This window comes from Pseudorca crassidens, chromosome 6, assembly GCF_039906515.1.
Source record: "Pseudorca crassidens isolate mPseCra1 chromosome 6, mPseCra1.hap1, whole genome shotgun sequence".
NCBI classification, from domain to species: Eukaryota; Metazoa; Chordata; class Mammalia; order Artiodactyla; family Delphinidae; genus Pseudorca; species Pseudorca crassidens.
The window spans coordinates 29933929-29951055 of NC_090301.1; the positions used below are offsets into that span (position 1 = coordinate 29933929).

A 17127-nucleotide genomic window follows, 5' to 3' on the forward strand; every position below is an offset into this window, starting at 1 on the left:
GTTTTATCATAATTTCCTCACTGTTCTCTTCTTCTGTCTCTTATTTATATCTGCTGACAGTGTAATCTTTCTCAAGCATAGCTCTGTTATTGTTAGCTATTTTCTTAATAATCTACAAGGTTCTTCATTGCCTATGGAATAAAGGTTGAACTCTTTAATCTGGCCTTTAGCTTTAGAAAGGCTACCTAACCCACCAGCACTCCCCTGCATTCCCCACGCCTTAGCCAAACCAAGCTACTCAGTCCTTGCTGTTTCCCATCCTGTCCATCTCTGTATCTTGGCTTATATTGCTTTATCCTTGTGAGGTACCTTTCTGTGCTCATCTTCAAATTCTACCCTTTTTTCAAGGTTCAGTTCTGTTGTCATCTCCTCTACAAAACGCCTTTCATCCAGCAGTCTTTCTAGGGAACTTTAAAAGCATTTTATCTGTACCTCTCCTATGTTTATTGTTCTCTACCTCACATTAAAGATACTAACAGCATGTACTGGCTCTACTACAATTCCCGAATGGAGACCTGCTGTGGGACTTCGGGGAACAATTAAAATAGAGATTGCTGCATCCCATCCCATGGAAATTCTGGTTCAGTAGATGTAGGGTAGGTCTTGGGAAACTGCAATTTTAAAAAGCTCCTAGCTTTTTCACAAAGCAGGATAGACATAGAGTAAATGTTGAATGTCTAATAGGTGAAAAGATTGAAGTGAGATCCTTCAATTGGTATATCTGTAGTAGAAACTGTACTGAAGAGAACATGACTCTTAAGACATATACCAAACAGAAGTTTACAGAGTAGCCTGTTATGGGCTATTCTGAAGAAAAAACAGGTACTACCACTCAAGAAGAGAAACCAGGAAAGGATTTACAGAATATTAGTAAGATAATAAATATGTCGTCTGTAGTGTCCTATGTGTGCTGTTTGTTTATGTTATAAGAGAAGGAAGGTAAAATAACACAGGTCAGTTTTCAAGTCTTGTGTGCATTATTCCTAACAGTAAAAAAAAATGAGGTCACATTTATTCTATAGAAAGGTGACCTTTTTAACCTCCCTGGTGGTAGACATTGCTAACGAACCACAGCTCTCTTTCTTGTTGAGCCTGAATGTGCCCTCAGCATCCTTTTCAGTGTAGTGCTCCAGCAGGGGCCACCAATCAATCAACATTAGCGTTAATGATAGAAAAGCCTCTGTGTAATTCCCTGTTATATGAAATGTTGTTTAGGATATCTCCTGTAGTTTAAAAAAATACTGTAGAATGATTGTGATCCCTAGAATCAAAATTCTTTTAAGTGCTTAGCAAAAAAAGGGTAGTTAAAAACCAGTACATCTGAAAGAGCAGCTCTTAGATAGTATTCATGGTCCATTGGAATTCACTGCTCTATTTCTGGTATGACCTATCGTTTATGAAATTATGCTGTTTCCTCAAAACCGTCGTGTCATTTACTCAGACTTTTTAGTAAGTAGAGGTAAAGAAATTATTTTCTTCCCCAAAATCCCTAGTCGCTTAAAACTTGGAAGACACTGATGCATTGAGTGTCTAATCATGACACGCTAAGAATAAGAAGGTTAAGCTTCTTAGAGCATTGGATTGTCTCTACTGCTCACTTATTGTAAAAACACTGTACTTATTTTCAGCGGCTCTACTGAAATTCTCTTCCTCTAATTTTGTTAAATGTGTGCTCACATGCCACAAGTTTCAGGCCTGTGCATCCAGCCCCCCTTCTTCATCTGCTTTTCCCCTTTTTAAAATGAGCCTAACGTGTAATCAAGTTTTCTGCTTCTCTCCCTGCACTCTCTAGGTCGGATGATGATGATACAGAGAGTAGGAGCTCCAGGGTGACCCAACTTTGCACTTACTTTCAGCAGAAATATAAGCACCTCTGCCGCCTGGAGCGGGCAGAATCTCGTCAAAAGAAATGCCGGCACACGTTTAGGAAAGCTTTGCTGCAGGCGGCCAGTAGAGAGCCAGAATGTACTGGCCAGTTGATCCAGGAGCTACAGAGAGCTGCATGCCGTCGGACCAGGTCAGAGCCGCACATTACCACCTCTTTCTGAGAACTCACCTCAGTCTGTTTTCTCTAATTTTTGAGAGGATAGTCGAGACACAATGAGTGGTGGGCATATTATCTTGAAATATTTAAGCATTGTATTTTGGTTTTGTTGCTCAAAGTTCTATGATGGCAGAATAATCCTGCCATGAGGTGACAGTAAAATTAAAGTATTACTATAATTTTGCTGGAGTTTGATTAGAATTTATTCAGTAGAGGATTTGAGAATGTTACCTGTCTTTAAAAAAATACAATGCTTAGAAATTTTGTGTTATTTAAAAGTAATATTTAGGTTTTTTTAAGCCACAAAAGTGGTATTGTATGTTTTTTACTTATATTATTTTAAAATTTTCTTTCCATTGTATTTTCTGTTAATATCTACATAATCCCATATATCATGTATTCAAAATGTTTTATTACATTGGATTTCTTTGGGGGGAGAATCCCTTCTGTTTATAATGAAGATACTTGCTTATTGTGAAAATTTGAAAAATATAGAAAAAGGCAGGAAATCACCATAATGTCAACATTCACAAAACAGACCAAGCACTGTGAACATTTTGATTCTGTCTCCTTCTAGTCTTTTTCTGTGTGTGCGCGTGTGCGCACATGCACAAATAAACATTATATAGATAAAACATTTTGGGGTTTATATACCTAAATATTACCAGTGTTTATCTCTAGATGGTGGGATTATTGATAAAGTTAAAAAAAATTTGTAGTCTGTGTATTTTAATTTTTCTGTAGTGATCATGCATGAGTCATTTGAGGAAAAAAGCAGAAAACTAAAAATTAACCTTTGCTTTGTAGCTATTGATCATATTCCTTACATAGCTATATAATTTTTGAAATTTCATTTTGTGTAATTTGGTTTTCATTATATTTGCTGTAAAAAAATAACCTATTTTTCAGTTGGGTATCTCAAAAAATACTATGCCCTTAAGATTTTTCTGCTTCTTGGCATATTTAAGTTGTTTGAAACTGTGTATGTATATCTAATATACCTCCATAGTGGTTGCAGCCTGCAGTATTTCCCCTCACTGTTTTTTTTTTGGAAAAGCACTTGTTATCATTTAATGAATCTCCCGCTATGTGGCTTCAAGCTACCAGGACACAAGCCCCACCGACACCCTTAATCTTCTCCTCAGCTCTTCTGCTGCAGAATTTGGCCTTCACGATGACAGGCTGCTTTGGGAGCTTTCCCTTCCCCAGAACTTTGTAGTAACCCGATCGCACCACGTCAATGACAGGAGCAGCTCCATTCCTGCTCTTGGCGGCATTTACCCGTGTCTGCTCACTGACCACGGTCCACAATTTATCAAGGTTGACAGTTGGGCAGAAGCTCTGGTTCCCCTTTAAGTGGTAATGCCTCATACCAACTTTCCCAGAGTATCCTGGGTGATGTTTGTCGAGGTTGATCCTGTGGTGATGCATGCCACCAGCATTACCGCGGCCTCCCGGGTGCTTCCGGTGTTTGCCGATGCGGCCATGGCCGTGGCTCACGTGGCCCCTAAGTTTCCGGGTCTTCCTTAGTCGGGATGGCATGTCGGCGGCCGAGACGAAAAAAGCTCCCCTCACTCTTAAGAGCTCCCAGTCCCCCGTAGTGGAGGTAGTGTCTGTCATAGAACATCTTAGCTTACATCATAGAACATCTTAGATCATCTTAGAACATCTTAGCATACTTCTTACTCAGAGACTTGCCTTTCTCAGAGAAGCATTCCCAGATTCCACTGACTGTGCTGGGTCCCCCTGATATATATGCTGTTGTGCTCTGTACTCTGCTTCACTGTTGAATTTATACTTACATTAATGTCTGTCTGTCATGCTAGACAGTGGTTTCTATGAGGGCAGGAACAATGTATATTTTGTTTTTAATCTCCAGTGTTGATGAATGAATGAATAGAATTGAACAAGTGAAGGTCTATTCTCTGTTTATTGAAAGAACTCACTCAGTTTGACATAGGTTTTAAAATAATGGTATCTAACATTTATATTATATAATGCTTTCAAGAGTATAATTTCAGTAGAAATTTGAGTTTTGTCCAACATAAAACAATCTAGATGTAGACCATTGTATGTATCGGGTCTTGGATATTATAATGACCCTGTCAGAGATGAAAGAGAATATACTGTGAGCTTGGGACAATTTGCTGTTTGTGTGGAAACTGTATTTGCCTATGATTTTTAACTGGCAGAATCGACTGCTTCCTTTTCAGAACATCTCCCAAACCACCCTTAGTGATGTTTTTAAGAAAATTTCATGATAACTAAGTATTACAAAACAAACACCAAGATGAACTTGATTATAGTTCTCAGATTTATGTGATGTCATTTGGTTATGTCTCCCATGATTAGTAAAAAGTTTATTGCTCAGTGCATCACTGATAATCATATGCCAGTGTGCCATAATCATTCCTTGGTGATTAAAACTAACTGCTTTACATTACATATATTTTAGGTTTGCAGAAATCAGCTGTCAGTTGAATAATGTCCTCTGTGTTTAATATTTTTTGTTCTCAAAGACCTAGTTCCACAAAAGACATTTAAAAGGTTGCTGTTAAATATTTCATTTTTATTTTATTTTATTTTTAAATTTTTAAAATTTTATTTCTTTAAAAATTTTTTGGCTGTGCTGCACGGCATGCAGGATCTTAGTTCCCTGGTATCGAACCCACGCCCCCTGCAGTGGAAGCACGGAGTCTTAACCACTGGACTGCCAAGGAAGTCCCGCTGTTAAATATTTCATTTATTTATTTACTTATAAATTTATTGATTTTTGGCTCTGTTGCTGTGCGCGGGCTTTCTCTAGTTGCAGGGAGCGGGGGCTACTCTTTGTTGTGGTGTGTGGGCTTCTTATTGCTGTGGCTTCTCTTGTTGCGGAGCACGGGCTCTAGGCATGCAGGCTTCAGTAGTTGCAGCACGCCGGCTCAGTAGTTGTGGCTGTGGGCTCTAGAGCACAGGCTCAGTAGTTGTGGCGCACGGGCTTAGTTGTTCTGCAGCATGTGGGATCTTCCCAGACCAGGGATCGGACCCAAGTCCCCTGCATTGGCAGGCAGATTCTTAACCACTGCGCCACCAGGGAAGTCACTAAATATTTTAGAAATTAAAACTATAGTGACTACCTTCTAATAGGTATTCTTTAAATATAGTTTAGATATAAACTGAACAACATTAAAATGTTCTTTATATAGTAACTTTGTCATATTTATCAGTGAATATGTGGAACAAGTCATTGAAATAGCTTAAAGTATGTAAACCCAAATCTCAGTATCTTGTAACCCACAATCCTGCAGAGAGATAGTGTTGGTTGTGTGAAAACTTCCTTTTTAATGGGGTATCCAGTAGAGCATACAAATGGGACGCCCGTCGTAGATATTTTCATATTAACAACATCAAAACCTTTGTTTTTTTGGGATTATTTGGATAATAAAATATATCTAACATCACAGCAGGCATTTTTACCTTAATTATCCATGGGGATATTGATATTCTGACTTTGGGTTTATTTTAAGAGAAAGATTGGTGAGTTGGAACATAATGGTGATTTTAAAAAAATGAAACCAATGGTTTACTTTGAAGTTTAGGGTAAAGAAAGTGAGGGTTGTGTTGTAACACTAGGCCTGGTAGCTGGCTGAGCAAATTATTAAACTGTTCAATGAAAATTATCCATTCAAAATAGAGAGGTACCTTCTATTTAAATCTAGACCAAGAGAAATTAGGCTTAGCTGCCAAATTAGTAAAGCTTCGTTTTTTTTGAAAGTGTGTATTCTTTTTACAGGGCTTAATGACCTAGTTCCTCACTCTTGTGATCTGACAAATCTTGCAGAACTCTTTTTTTTTTTTTTTTTTTGCGATATGCGGGCTTCTCACTGCTGTGGCCTCTCCCGTTGCGGAGCACAGGCTCTGGACGCGGAGGCTCAGCAGCCGTGGCTTACGGGCCCAGCCGCTCTGCAGCATGTGGGATCTTCCTGGACCAGGGCACGAACCCGCGTCCTCTGCATGGGCAGGCGGACTCTCAACCACTGCGCCACCAGGGAAGCCCTTGCAGAATTCTTAATTGAAGCAACTTCTATGGCAGCACCTGGAAGCATCTATTTGCATTTACTGTTTATATGAAAGTTACAATTACAATGAAAATATTCTTTTATTTAGATTTTATGTAATAAGTTCATATGTAACTTATTCTATATGACCTTCTCTAATTAGTGTAAATCATTCCACTTAAATCCTTAGAAAGATATTAGAAACAAACAATTCAAAATATTTCTTTATTTTTGATGCCTGACTTGTGACTCAGTGCATTAAGTAGATTCTTTTTCCATGCTCAGGCATGTGTAAAGGCCTAATAGTTTGTGACGCTTTATAGAATTACATAGATAGCATAGTTTTTATATTGATACTTTCAAGAATTTAAATATTGTTTATTTTTAAATTTTTTTTATGTTTGTATAAAACTATGGAAGGATCACAAACTAATAAAATGAATACTGGGCTTCCCTGGTGGCGTAGTGGTTGAGAATCTGCTGCCAATGCAGGGGACACGGGTTCGAGCCCTGGTCTGGGAGGATCCCACATGCCGCGGAACAACTAGGCCCGTGAGCCACAATTACTGAGCCTGCGCGTCTGGAGCCTGTGCTCCACAACAAGAGTGGCCGTGATAGTGAGAGGCGCGTGCACCGCGATGAAGAGTGGCCCCCGCTCGCCGCAACTAGAGAAAGCCCTCGCACAGAAACGAAGACCCAACACAGCCAAAAATAAATAAGTAAATAAATAAAGGAGTTCCTTTAAAAAAAGAATACTTATTATAGAGCGAGTGGGAACTAGCAAATCAAGACGAGGGTGGAAAGGAGATTCTTCACTGCGTAGCTTTCTGTTCTGTATCCCATTCCTCATGTATTAGGTTAAGTTTTCTGCAGCTGTATTGTTTAGCAGCTTGACGAGGCAGGACAGGAATAAAGACGCAGACGTAAAGAATGGACTTGAGGACACGGGGAGGGGGAAGGGTAAACTGGGATGAAGTGAGAGAGTAGCATTGACATATATACACTACCAAATGTAAAATAGATGGCTAGTGGAAAGCAGGTGCATAGCACAGGGAGATCAGCTCAGTGCTTTGTGACCACCTAGAGGGGTGGAGGGAGACGCAAGAGGGAGGGGATATGGAGATATATATACATATAGCTGATTCACTTTGTTATACAGCAGAAACTAACACACCATTATAAAGCAATTATACTCCAATAAAGATGTTAAAAAAAATAAACTGAAAAAAAAATGATGATGATGATGATAGTGGTGGCTAACAACCATTGACTCTTTATTATCTATTTACCATACTATATACTGTATGTGGTAAGTGTTTTAGGTGTGTTATGTCTTTTGGTGCTTGCCTGTCGACTAGAAGTACTCTTATCTCCACTTGACAGGTGAGGAAATTGAGGCTTAAGCAAGGCTAAGTAACTTGCCCAAGGTCACAGAGCTAATAAGAGGTAGAGCGGAGATTCAGAACCAGGTCTTTCTGATCTAGTCGATGGTCTTCATCACTATTCTCTACTGCCTCTTTGTAAAGTAAAAGGAACCAAAATATCACTTAAAAAAGCAAAAAAACAAAAACAGACATAGCTGAGACCAATTATAATGTAATATTTGTTTTGTCAGTAGGTTGGAAAAGTATTGGAACTGGTCATTGTAATTCATATTTGCATTTTTAAAATATTTATTTATTTATGGCTGTGTTGGGTCTTCGTTGCTGCATGTGGGCTTTCTCTAGTTGCGTCAACTCTTTGTTGCGGTGCGCGGGCTTCTCACTGCGGTGGCTTCTCTTGTTGTGGGGCACGGGCTCTAGGCGCACGGGCTTCAGTAGTTGTGGCACAGGGGCTCAGTAGTGTGGCTCACAGGCTCAGTAGTTGTGGTGCACGGGCTTAGTTGCTCTGCGGCACGTGGGATCTTCCCAGTCCAGGGCTCGAACCCGTGTCCCCTGCATTGGCAGGCGGATTCTTAACCACTGCGCCACCAGGGAAGCCCCCATATTTGCATTTAAATAATGAACGTAGGTAGTTAAAAATGTGGGTGTTACAGAGTAGTAACATTATTTAAATAATTGCCCTGGATTTTTAAACCATTTTTAAAAATCAGTTTTGTGGCTTTTGTTCCTTAGCATAAGCCGGACCAAGTTGAAGGAGGTGGAGCCAGCAGCATGCAGTGGGACCGTGAAGGGTGAACAGTGCACCAACAAAGCCCTTCCATTCACCAGACATTGTTTCCAACGTATCCTCTTAACTAAATCAAGTGTGCGTTGAAAAGTACTAATTCATTGGGGTGATATATTTCATTCTCAGGCCAAGTGATGAATGGCTTTTGAAATCATAACTGTAATAATTGAAAATAATTTTTATATTACTTCTGATTTTCTTGGTGTCCTCTGAATAGTTTTTTTCTGCTTATATCATTGTGACTCTGTATTCAAGAATCATATCAAAATGAGCAAAGCTGACAGCAAGTAGTAGGTTTTTCCAGTGGCTGTCACTTAAATAAATTTTGTTAATAGGATTCTGGTCCTTCCAGTGGTTCTAGGTAGTTTGTATGAGGCAACCATGACACTCATTGATGGGAAAGTCAAATCCCATTATTCAAAAACTGTTTTTAGTCTTCCAAGAAAGTTATGCAGTTTTACAGTACACTTTTTGGTATGGGATTAATTTGCTATTTTTATAGAATATGGTGCTGATTTGAGATGAAAGATAACAAACATCACTGACTAGGAAAGAATATATCTTAAGACAGGATATGCTTGAGGAAAACCTATGTTAAGGAGCTTCAGACTGGTTATGAAATCTTATTACTTTCACTTTTATTAAACATTCGAAGTTGAGTGGCATTTTAAAAATTTATATAGTTGCAATTACTTTTCTTTGCTATCTGTCTGATTTTTGCTTTCCTTTCTGTTCTTGGTGTTGTATTTTCACAGCTTTTTCAGCAGTAGTTTCTATGCGGTAAAGGCTTTATAAATAGCCTTAACCGTAAAAGCATAAAGGAAAAAGGAAAGGTATTTCCTTAATAGATAAAAAGTAAATCTACGGAAATGTAGTTAGTGGCTGGCTAAAAGTATAGATGCTTAAAAATGATGATGATAAAAAGCTGATGTTCCAATTTTAACAGTGCAATTTTGATTTAAAAGTAATTTTTCATAAGTTGTAAGTTTGAGTTTGGTGTTGGAAGTGTGAAATGAAAAATTCAAATTTGGATAGTCAAGTTTTTTGTAATTATATCTTTAAATATTTATTCTTGATGAGTATCTTAGGCAGAAATTTTCCTTAAAAGAAAGTTTTTTGTTTGTTTGTTTTTAATCATCATAGTGGAACTTTTAGGAGTCAATGTGTTAGGAAGGAAATGACCCTGCTTGTCTAAATAACAGAAATCACAATGGCCATAAATCACAATGGGAGACTCGTGTTAGAAGCTCATTAGCAAAATAGACTCCTTCAGAAGTATATTCTGAGAAATAAAGATGATAACTATTATCATTTTTCTATTCTTAGTAGTTGGGTTGGTTCTTTAGCTTTTATAGATAATAAAATTTATACTTACTAAGCACAAGTTAGGGAAGAAACAAATTTTATGTAGAGCTCGAAAAATTAAATGGTTTGAGTGTATTTTATTCCTAACTTAAAAAAAACCCAGATATCCTCTTGAACCGCTCTCAGCAGCTCTTCTCAAGTTGCACGGCCAAGTTTGCAGATGGACAGCAGTGCTCTGTGCCCGTTTTTGACATTACACACCAGACACCTCTGTGTGAAGAACATGCCAAAAAAATGGTAAGTTCAAATTTTATTTTCTGCAACAGAGGATTTCAAAGTTCATATATATATTTTTTAAATTGTATTGAAGTATAGTTGATTTACTATGTTGTGTTAATTTCTTCTGTAGAGCAAAGTGACTCAGTTATACATATATGTATATACATGCTCTTTTTCATATTCTTTTTCATTATGGTTTTCACAGGATATTGAATGCAGGTCCCTGTGCTGTACAGTAGGAACTTGTTTATCCATCCTATACATAATAGCTTGAGGCTTTCAAAGTTTTGATAGCTGTCCAGAGTAGGAAGTATTTTATGACTTAGTACAAACTATATGTGTATGTAAGTCACTGAAACGAGTTCTGTGAAACAGTACTCTTTTAGTACCTCATATTTTGTAGTCTCTTCTATTTCACTAAAAAAAAGAAAAAGAAATGCTGGTCATAACTGATTGAACTAATTTTATACCCTCACTGAAAGAAAACACTGTTCTAGAAAGTATTTAGTCGTTAGTTAGATGTGGTCATTTTGTTTATTATCTATAGCTAGTCTATACTTCTCAAGATACATTTTTTTGTACATAGGCAGATTTCCCAAGATCTTTCTTTGCTCCATTTCTCTAGGATTTTGCTTTTCTTATATATAATTCTGCAGATGTCTTGGATATTTGATGAAATTTCAGCCAAAAGCCAACCCTTATTATAATTCCATTGGACTTAATTATTGCTTTAGTTAATGCTGGTAGCGTAAGCCCTAATTAATTCAGAATAATTTGGAGAGAAAAGTCTGAATTAGTGAACTACCTGAATTATATAATCACTTAAAATAAATGCATTTCACCCATCAGACACTTACTGAGTTGTTCTGCTATTTGCAAGGTATTGTGCTAGGTACCTATGTATTAAAAAATTGAATAAGACAACTCTTACCTGCTATGAGCATATTTTAGTTTGCAGGGATGCATCAGGGTAACCAAGTGGCCATTGCACAGGACTTAGTAGTGTAACACTGTGGTCCTGGCTTTGCCACTAGCTATATGTATAACATGGACTAATGAGTCATCCTTTCTGGACCTCAGTAGCCGTGTATGAAGTTTACCGGCTTCTTCTCTAAGAACCTGTTTCGTTTTCTAGATTTCCTTTATGGACCATATATTTTGAAAAGTTGTATACTGAACTATGTATACAAATATTGAATAATTACTTTCCCATTTTAATTTTAAAACATTTAAAACATAGACATTTTTGTTAGCTTATCGAGGTGTTATCACGGTTAAAGAATGACTTCCATATTTTTTTTTTGTTATTGTTGTTGGTTTTTTTTTGTGGTACGCGGGCCTCTCACTGTTGTGGCCTCTCCCGTTGCGGAGCACAGGCTCCGGATGCGCAGGCTCCGGGCGCGCAGGCTCAGCGGCCATGGCTCACGGGCCTAGCCACTCCGCTGCATGTGGGATCTTCCCGGAACGGGACACGAACCTGTGTCCCCTGCATCGGCAGGCGGACTCCCAACCACTGTGCCACCAGGGAAGCCCTAGTTTGAGCTATTTTTAAGTTTAAAATTACATAAGAGTACAGCAAACACTTGTATTCCATCCGTCCCCCAGTGAGAGACTAACACTGGGTGATAAAAACTGTGCAAATATCATGGCTCTACTTTCAGACTATATCTTGAATTCACACACATTTTACCAACTTCGCTGCTACCATTTTAGCCTTGGCTACCATCATCTTTGCCTGCATTATTGTAATAGCCTCCTAATTAGTCTCCCTTCTTCCTGCCACGCCTCCTGTGCCCGGATGTGTTGCTCACAGATCAGCCAGGGTAGACTATGCATGTGGGTCCCACTGTCTTTGAATTTACATATAGTAAAGTTCACTCTTTTTAGTGTACAGTACTATGAATTTTGACATGCATACAGATACATAATCAAGATACAGAATCATTCCATCACCCCCCAAAAGTCTCTAGTGTTGCCCTTTGTAGTCAGCCCTTTTCTATCCCCACTGATCTGTTTCTGTCTGTATAATTTTACATTTTCCAGAATGTCTTCTAAATGGAATCATTCAGTATGTAGCCTTTAGAGCAGGCCTTTTAGAATATACATCTGATCATTTTAGTTCCCTGATCAAAACTTTCCAGTGGCTTCCCATCGCATCTAGAATCCATTCTTACCATGCCTATGAGGCACTTCCTGATCTGGCCCTGGCAACCGCTCCAGCTTCGTCTTATACCCTCTCCTCACTTCCACAGCTCCAGCAACATTGGCCTTCTTGCTCTTTCTTAAACACTCTAAGTATGCTCCCACCTCAGGGACTTTCTGCTTGTTTTTCTCTTTTCCTGGAGTGTTCTTTCCCCAGATTCTCCATGTCTCACTCCTTCATTTCATTCAGGTTTCTGATCAAGTGTCAGTTCATTTCTGCCTCCCCTCTACCCTGCTACTTTTTATCCTTGTACGCTACCTTATTTTTCTTCCTAACATTTATATTTGCCTAACATTATGTATTCATTAGTTTGTTTATTGTCTGAATCCCCCTACTAGAATGTAAACTTCACAAAGGCAGGAACATCTTTTTGTTCAATGCTACTATATCCCCAGTGCTTGGAACAAAGATGCTCCGTAAGTAATGGTTGAATAAATTATCGGTTAGGCACATGGCTTGTGGGGGATAGGGGTGAGATTCTGAGCTAGACTCAGCCACTTGCTAGGACAGCCATTGGTAGAAGAGGCTAGAGCTGCCCGAGGTCCAGGCTGGCAGACAGAACATGGTATTCAACAGGTATGAGACCATACAACAGATGGTAAGTTACTAAATGGGTTGTCCTGCGTAGAAGTAGAATGGGACAGTGAGAATGCTGGGAGTGAACAGTGTTTGTAGGTAGTGTAGGTACATGAGCAGTTGGCTTTAGGAAAGCCTCTAGGACACAGGTGTTCTTTGGAGGAGCTAAGTAAGGGAACACCAAGGGCCAGGCAGGGTCTCAGACGTGGGCACTTCTGTGTGGAGGAGCTGGCACCTTACCAAACACGTTGCGTGGCTCCACAGCATAAGCCTGAGAGGAAGACAGAAGCCCAGAAGCAGAGCCAGTAGGATTAGTATATTCTTGGCTAGAGCTCTCTTCCTCCCTCCTGCTCAAGATTCACACTGGTCCTAGAGGGAAATCCTGGAATGGATGCCAGCACCTGGTGGGTACTGGTAGCTGCTTATTCACTATTTATTCAGTTACATAGTGGGCATAAAAAAAGTAGACGTCACGTGTTGAACCAAAAGGAATTACAGAGGCTGGGAAGCAGCCTCTTTTTTGTTGTTTTCTAAATTTGTGAATTTTGAGTCTGTAATTGTGTTTGGATTCAAGTATTTGTCTGGGATTAAACATCTTTTAGATTTCCTGAATCTATGCTTAATTTTATTCTTGCTTTGAATTTGTTTGATGTTAGTGATAATTATTAGTCTTCAGGTCTTTTTATGTATTTGATTATAAGAGTCATTACTGAGTTCATCAACTCAGAGGTGACGTCAATCGTAAAAACCACGTTTGTTTTATATACCACCAAGAAGGAAAAAACGTGGCACAGTGCATTTCTTATCACTTAAAATTTTTATTTTATACTTACCAAAATAGCTTTTTTAGTCTTAGATAGATAGACGTAGATATTTTTATCTTCTATAGCACTCCTGGTTTCAGCTAATTCTTGGTGTGTGAAAGGCAGTATTTTCTACATACATCTACTATAACACAGCTTTGTCCACTTTGTGGATTATTTTCCTTTTTCCTTTGGTTGTGGCTTTGCAATAAAAAGGTGGGTGGGGGGTATTGTGGTCAGTTCTTCAATAATGAATATTTGCTTCACCAGTAACAGTTTTACACACTGCCACTTTTTGTGCCTTTCTGCATACTCAGCAGTTTTTCCTCTGCATGTAAAACCAACAATGCATATACCTTCATTCAAACAATGACAGGACAAAGAGCTATGACCAACTTTGAACATGTAGGCAGCACCAACTGTAATGACCATCACCTGGCTGACGGCAGGAATAATATGCCGTCATTGTAAAATGCTTTCCGATTGTAGAGAGAGTAAAATGTGCATCTGGGTCTTCAGATTTAAGGGTACTTAGCTGACGAAAGCTAGTTGTAGTGCAGGTTTCTATTCCTTCCTGGTTCTTCTTCCTTTGCCTCCTCACTTAACTGCAACAGTTTTATAAAGCTGTGTGCCCATTGTCTTCTCTCTTTACCATGTCTCCCTGGTCCCTATAAATTATTTGAAGGACTTTTACTGTGTCAAGATTTCCAGGTCTCCATCTCCATCCCTGTCTTCCTTCCTGTGCACCAGATACGGTTTTCTCCTGCCTCCCTGGACGTCTTCACGTCTCAAACTTTATCTGAGGCCAACTGAATTCCTTAACTTTTTTCCTGATTCTGTTTATTCTGCTGTGTTCTGTATCCCAACTAATGGCATTATCCCCTAACAATCACTTCAGCTAGAAATCCTGGACACATTTGAGAATTTTATATTCCCCACGTCCTCACCACACCCAAGGATCTGTCACATCTTGAGAATTCTCTCTCAACAGGCCGGCGCTTTTCCATTCCTGCTCACTTGGCCCTCAGCTATTTATCAGTCTCGTAATACTTGTTGAAATAGCCCTCTGATTGGAACTTCTTCCTCCACTCACTTGCCTCTTCTCTTTATCCCTTTACGTTACTAGCAGGATAGTTAATCCTTTTAAAACATGTACTCCTGTCATCAAAACTCATTCCCCATTGCCTATAAAATAAAGTTTAAAATCCTTAACAGAGTATTCAAAGTCATATAGGATCTGGTTCCAGACTTCTTTACAGGTTACTTTTATATTTTGTCCTCCATTATACCCCGAGCAATAGTCATACCCAATTATTTGCTGTCCTTTTTGTCTGTTTGTGCCATTTCCTTTAGCCTAGAATGATCTTCCCCCTTATCCCAAAAACTTAAAATCCTGTTTGTCCTTTAATCTCACATTAACTACAAATACAGGATTTTCCTTTTGTGTACCCTTAGAAGGTGTTTATATCATTATTGCCCAATTTTTTCTACTGTATTTATGTATCCTTGTAGTCATGTTTTTCCCATGGGAGACTAAGTTCTTTGAGAGCACAAATCAAATTTTATTCAATTTTTTATACTACAGCACCTATGACAATGCCTGTAAATGTGGGATGAGCTATATGTATATATTGAATTGATTTGAATTAAATTTTAAAATGAATTTCTTATTCATTTAATTATCGTTATACATAGTTTTAGGCACTATATAGAATTTTAAGAGATATAAGTATTTTTTTCAGATAGCTGTTTGGTTTTTCCCAAATAATCTCAGTTTAAAAATACCCATTTATTCATTCCAAAGGATAATTTCTTGAGAGGAGATAGCTCCCGTAAAGTTCAGCACCAGCAGCAGAGGAAACCCAGGAAAAAAACCAAGCCTCCTGCACTTACCAAAAAACACAAGAAGAAGAGAAGGCGTGGACCTCGTCGACCCCAAAAGCCCATTCCCCCTGCAGTTCCTCAGGGGAACCTCAGCATGCCCACCAGCGTCTCACTGCCAGTGGAGGCCTCTCACATCCGGTCAGTGGTGGTGCCAGAGTTTACGTCTGCTTTACGTGTTCTGATTGTTCTCAGAACATCTGGCTTCGTTTACTTTTCTAGTGTTGGAAGTAGGCTAAAGGAACCATTTGGTATATAAGACTAGACCTTGTAGTTTTCAATATGCTTTTTTACAAAATATCTGATGGGGTTAGATCTGAAGTAAAGCTTTTGATAACCAAGAGAGCAAATGCTGATATTGGGAATTTAATTGACTACTCTCAGATTTTTCTGTTTCAACAGAAATTCCATATATGTTCCAACAGAAATATTCCATCAGAAATCTGATGCATTATTAATTTTGTCAGGGGTAATAAGCATTTTGACCAGATGAATGAGGCTTCTGTTTCAGCTAAACATCCCAGTTTTATCTGTTTCATTTTTTAAAATTTATTTATTCATTCATTCATTCATCCATTCATTCATCATTTATTTATTTTGGCTGCGTTGGGTCTTCGTTGCTTCACGCGGGCTTTCTCTAGTTGCGGCGAGTGGGGGCTACTCTTTGTCGCGGTGCGTGAGCTTCTCATTGCGGTGGCTTCTCTTGTCGCGAAGCACGGGCTCTAGAGCGCAGGCTCAGTAGCTGTGGCGCCCAGGCTTAGTTGCCTCGTGGCATGTGGCATCTTCCCGGACCAGGGCTCGAACGCGTGTTCCCTGCATTGGCACAGGCGGGTTCTTAACCAGCGCGCCACCAGGGAAGCCCTGTTTCTTTTTTTTTTTTTTTAATTATTATTTTGACCAGATTTTAAATTCTACTATAAAGTACTGAGACACACTTGATATACCAAATTGTAATTCATTTTACTAGTGCACCAAATTGTCATTCATTCTAATTTGCAGTAAAAATAGTATCTCCAAATGGTTGTCTTCTCTTAATACATGGGTAAGCGTTGCAGAAGTGTGTAACTGCATATGGCGAGTTCTGTCGTTTTGGTTTCCGAATTTCTTCTCTTAGAGTAGGAAGGGAGACATTTTGAGTTAGGATTTTCCGTTTTTGCATCGACAGACTTGTCTTGGGGACACTGATGTGGAGGTCAAGTGGGGGGGGCGGGGCCAATCGTGTCGTCTTCCCCAGGAGCCCGTCCACGCCAGAGCTGAGTGCTGATGAGCTGCCGGATGACATTGCCAATGAGATCACTGACATTCCACATGACTTGGAATTGAACCAGGAGGACTTTTCAGACGTCCTGCCGCGGCTACCTGATGACTTACAAGATTTTGATTTTTTTGAAGGTATGGTCAATGTTTTGATTGGAGAAAACTGGTTTTTAAAATGAGTTTTTTAAAGGGGGAGGTAGCTTTTTTGAGATATGTTTGGAGTATCCCTCCTCACGTGTAACGTCTTTCACCAGAGACAGGAAAGGTAAAGCACTGAAGCTGTTTTACTCTCTTTAGAAGGTGAGGCATGTACGGTTTTTAGACTGATATCCTAGCCTTAGTGGATCGGTAGGTTTGAGAGCTACGTTTATAACTTTGTTCCTTTACTTATTTATTATCTTTGGCCTCACCGCGCAGCACGCGGGACCTTAGTTCCCCGACCAGGGATTGAATGTGGGCCCGTGGCAGTGAAAGCCCTAAGTCCTAACCACTGGACCGCCAGGGAAGGCACCTACCTTCGTTTATTTTATTTTATTTTATTTTTTTTACATCTTTATTGGAGTATAATTG

At 39.1% G+C, this 17127-nt stretch overlaps 1 protein-coding gene and 1 pseudogene across 7 annotated transcripts in view; one reads left to right on the top strand and one right to left on the bottom strand.

The window, feature by feature from the left end:
* The window catches only part of INO80D (INO80 complex subunit D), a 71426-nt gene that overhangs the window by 41352 nt on the left and 12947 nt on the right, over nucleotides 1-17127 (top strand). For all 7 annotated transcript variants that reach the window (XM_067740858.1, XM_067740856.1, XM_067740861.1 and 4 more), the window contains 5 exons: nucleotides 1793-2017; nucleotides 8199-8308; nucleotides 9722-9855; nucleotides 15224-15441; nucleotides 16535-16692. In XM_067740858.1, the coding sequence (XP_067596959.1) occupies nucleotides 1793-2017; nucleotides 8199-8308; nucleotides 9722-9855; nucleotides 15224-15441; nucleotides 16535-16692 (845 nt within the window). The remainder of the gene's footprint in view (nucleotides 1-1792; nucleotides 2018-8198; nucleotides 8309-9721; nucleotides 9856-15223; nucleotides 15442-16534; nucleotides 16693-17127) is intronic.
* LOC137226303 (large ribosomal subunit protein uL15 pseudogene) lies at nucleotides 3085-3606 on the bottom strand (annotated as a pseudogene).